The sequence below is a fragment of the Nannobrachium achirus genome (assembly GCF_963921795.1).
Source record: "Nannobrachium achirus genome assembly, chromosome: 12".
Classification (NCBI taxonomy): domain Eukaryota; kingdom Metazoa; phylum Chordata; class Actinopteri; order Myctophiformes; family Myctophidae; genus Nannobrachium; species Nannobrachium achirus.
The window spans coordinates 44,661,322-44,665,957 of NC_137832.1; the positions used below are offsets into that span (position 1 = coordinate 44,661,322).

The following is a 4,636-nucleotide window of genomic DNA, read 5'->3' on the forward strand; positions in this document are numbered from 1 at the left end:
TAAACATATTATAACGTTTTCAATCAATCAATCAATCAATCAATCAATCAATCAATCAATCATGTGTTTGCTTGTTTGTTTGAAAAAATAGGCCTATATCTTTAAAAATATTTCAAAAGGTTTTCCATCTTTTGAAATATATATTTATTTATTTTTATAGAAAGAGAAAGGGGGATTTGTACTCAAGTCGTGACCCATAAAGGTCCGTGACCCACAAATGGGTCCAGAACCAACGTTTGGGAACCAGTGTACTTGAACGTCATAGACGAGGGCGGTGTTCCTTGGACGGACAGGGGGAATCCGCCAATGAAAACGCTCGCTTTCGGGCTGACGGCGCGACGGACGTTCCGGGCGGCCTATCGCCGCGGCGCAGCGGTCGGCGTCCGGTTTCCTCCGTGTGCGAGAGCCTCGACGAGCAGCGGGGAACGAGGGCGGGGGAGGAGGGTCGGAGATACGCAGAGAGAGAGACTAGAGAACCTGGCTGCTGGTGGCGAAGATGGCGGATGGGGACAGTGGCAGTGAGCGCGGTGGCAGCAGCGGCGGCGGCGGTGGTGTCGGAGGGGGCGGTGGTGGTGGCGGAGGAGGAGGCGGCGGGTACCAGCACTACCAGCGGGAACCGGAGACCCAGGAGCTGGCCTCCAAGCGGCTGGACATTCAGAACAAGCGCTTCTACCTGGACGTGAAGCAGAACGCCAAAGGCCGGTTCATCAAAATCGCCGAGGTCGGCGCCGGGGGCTCCAAGAGTCGCCTGACCCTGTCCATGTCGGTGGCGGCGGAGTTCCGCGACTACCTGGGGGATTTCATAGAGCACTACGCCCAGCTGGGGCCTAGCAGCCCGGAGCAGATCGCTCAGTCATCCGGCGGCGATGACACCGGGCCTAGGCGGGCCTTGAAGAGCGAGTTCCTGGTTCGCGAGAACCGCAAGTACTACCTCGACCTAAAGGAGAACCAGCGGGGGAGGTTCCTCCGGATCCGACAGACCGTCAACCGTGGGCCCGGTTTCGGCGTCGGGGGAGGCGGCATCCCCGGGGGAGGCGGCATGCAGGCCGGACAGACCATCGCCCTCCCCGCTCAAGGTTTGATAGAGTTCCGCGACGCATTGGCCAAGTTGATAGACGACTACGGCGGAGACGACGAGGAGCTGGCCGCCGGTGGCGGCGGTGGGGCCGGGGGCTACAGCGAGCTTCCGGAGGGCACCTCCATCATGGTGGACTCCAAGCGCTTCTTCTTCGACGTGGGATCCAACAAGTACGGAGTTTTCTTGAGGGTGAGCGAAGTTAAGCCCAGTTACAGGAACTCTATCACCATCCCGTTCAAAGCGTGGGGCAAGTTCGGGGGCGCGTTCAGCCGCTACGCCGAAGAGATGAAAGAGATCCAAGAGAGGCACAGGGATAAGATGTACGAGAGGAGAGCTGGAGAGGAGTCAGAGGGCGACGACGTGGACGACGATTGATCGACGGCTGTTTGTATTCAAGGTGACAACATGATGCAAAGCCAGGAGAGCGAAACGAGATAGAGGAACGACTATTATGTGCATGACGAATCGAACTTAAAATGATACAAAACATGGAGTAAATACAAAGTATATTTGACTGAGAAATTACTGTCTATATAAGAGAATCGTGTTCTAAAGTTTTAGATGGATGTCATAGCTAAATGAGTGCGGACTGCAGTAGTCAGCTCCTGTATGAGTCCCCTTTGATGGAAAAAAAAAAGATATATATATTGATTGTCCATTTGATAACCTCACACATGTAGCCCAGCAAATTAAGTTTGACAGTGCTCAAAGACATAATACACAACGCAGTAGGTTGCCAGTCCCACTCTGTGATTGATATCCAATGGTAAGAGCTCACCTGGATCTGACCTGTAGCCTGTATATTAAGGAAGAGTGACAGGAGTGACACATTCAGACCCAGAGGTGTGAAGAAAGCACCTGCATCACTTGACCATGGCTGTGTTTTGTCCTAGTGGCTTGTGTGGCTATCCCAGGTAGAGCCACTGTAAATGTTGTCTGAGAACACCAGAGCACTTTTCTCAGCTATAGGGGGCATCCTTGGCACTGCAGGACATCCACTCAGCAAGGTCGCCTAAGGTGATCTGTTAAAAGCACACAGCTCATTTGGACTCAGTAGAACGCCGCCTGGTTCTATCAAAGCAGGACTGGCGTCTCCCACCGTCCCTCAGGTGCCAACCCTGCTCCAATATAGCTGAAATGCAGTGAACAGTCAATACTATGGCATTGTGTGCCAGGGCCCGAACACGGCCCATTTGTATGGGTATATCAGCAATACCTGTACCTGTACGCCACTTTCATGATGTGTTGAGTACACTTCGTCAGCCAGCCACTGCAGTCAGGTCCTTGGCAACTGGTGATGTCTGACATTGCAGGCCCAAGTTTGACCCTCCTTCTGAGGGTCGCAGTGAGCTTGGACCTTTAGCGATGGTTTTTATTTCGGAGTTGATTATCAAAGCTTATTATTGCCGGGCTTGAGCTACAGTCTCAATGGAATCTACCTTGATGACGAATTTACAGTGCACCATTTGGATCCTTTAATCTTGAACTCAGACCATTAACGACTGAACCAATATTCAGTCTGATTGTAAAAAAAAAAAAAAAAAAAAAAAGTAAAAAAAAAACATTAGGTGCTTTTGGAAAACAAAACCCACAATTGGGTGCTGTACCTATATAAAAAGAAAAAAATATATATATAAAAAAACATACTGGAAGAGATTTACTTACTAAAAGATCAAGTATAGATAGAATTATTTTTCAAAAGAGATATATTGAAATATGTCTAAGAAATGAGAACTTTATTAGATAATGCTGCCTAAAGTGGCTTATTTAAAACACTAAGCTTGGATTCAACTATCCAGGGTGATATTTCATACCTGCTTTTTTTTTCCTAACATTTGTTTTCTTCCTTAGAGGAAATTAAGAGTACAAAAAAGAAATTAACACAGTATATTATTAGCAATTTCTAGATACAACCTCATTCAGATAGTATATCCGCTAACACTCAGCACTCCAGGTCACTTTAAGGAACATCAAGTTGTCCCCTCATCTCAGTACACCCGTTTTACCATATTTTCTCGCAAATTGGCTACCCATCAGTTGCCATACGACGCAAACGTAAACACAAACGATCATGAAGACATGTCTTTACTGCTCCTTTTTGAATATGATCATGTTTTGCATGCCTGCTCCTATGTGGAGCTGCCTTGTGTTCTTTTCTTTTGCATATTCTGATTGCTGTATGATGGTATTTATCCATTTTGCGCACAGTTTCAAGTTTTCTTGAAACGTGCGACTGCAATGGAGGGAAAAAAGGTTCAAGTTTACTTCTCAACATAAAAAAAGCCACAGCTTCCCCAAGCTTTGGGGAATGTCACTTTCATTGTCCCACTTCCTTTTGTGTGTGAACCTCTCGTTGAAATTTACGTTACCCAAATCCACCCCCTCAAAACAGCAGATAATTTGCCATACAAAAACATCTGGGAGCAATAGTTTTTCTTTTCTATATATATACTATATATAATATACACATGAGATTGAAGTACATCCTTCTTCCTGTACTGTGTTACGTGAAATGGCAGCTGTTTCAGTCGTGTGTTCTGCTGTAATATTCTACCAAGTTCCTTTCAACGAGAAATAAAAAAAAAAAAGTTTTTGCTCAGGAGAGGTGTGATGTTTCTTCTTCTCCCACCGGAGGACCACTTTTCACTAAATGAGTTTCAGGATTAGTGTAGGTGTGAATGTTTTTGTAATATTAGTCATAGTCAATGAGTGTGTAGTAAAGGTTGGTACTTACTTGGGCAGCAATGTCAGCAACAGGTGCTCCTTGAGAGTGACGGAAGGTCCTCTTCCCTATCTTGGTTAAACATGTTCCCCCTTCTGTCTTCTTTGGTAGTGTTATGCTGCATGTGCTTTCATTTGAAGTTCATTTACGATATAAAAAGAAGCGAATCAAAGTCTAATTTAACCAGGAACTTGACTTGAGTTTTGATTCTATATATATTTTAAGTATCATCTATGGACTATATAACCATAACTTGAATTTAATATGAAGTTCCTAGGATATTTGGAACATGATGTTGTATAGTTGAGAGGATACACAGGTGTTTAGATAGTGTATGTATTTCATTGAGCTTCATAATTTAGTTTATACCAAGCCTATGTACTGTACATGCAGTACTTTTTACTTTTAGATGTAGGCATTAATAGACAATAGTAGGTAGTGGGATACCAGTTGGCCTATTTCCTGAAACTCTACCACACATTTACCTATAATATTCCAGAAAGCACTTCCTGTTCTGCATGTGCCTCAGAGCTCGCACAACCTAAAAATAGGCACATGTGGTAGAGGTCACGTACTGTAGAGGGCATGTCAAAGGCCAATATGAGTGTTTAACAGTGCATTTTTACTTGGGGAGTGGAGGATGTTACTCAGCTGTCCTCTATGTCAAGCCAGACAGATGGAATGGAAATGATTCATATTAGGATGTGGCTGAAAAATAAGTGTGTTTCCAAATGTGTTTTCAAGCTACAGGCAGGGAACTTAAAGGTAGGGTAAGAGACATGTTTTGGTTAAAACGTGGTTTGGTTAAAAAGTTTGTTAAAAGGTTAAAGAACTAT

General features: G+C 45.1%; 1 protein-coding gene across 1 annotated transcript; it reads left to right on the forward strand.

Annotated features, from left to right (window-relative positions):
• Positions 1–484: 484 nt before the first annotated feature.
• Positions 485–3,641, forward strand: LOC308296122 (transcriptional regulator protein Pur-beta). Its single transcript, XM_080739261.1, has one exon. It carries the CDS (start codon positions 497–499, stop codon positions 1,451–1,453), a length of 957 nt encoding a protein of 318 aa, XP_080595387.1. The 5' UTR covers positions 485–496; the 3' UTR covers positions 1,454–3,641.
• Positions 3,642–4,636: the final 995 nt, after the last annotated feature.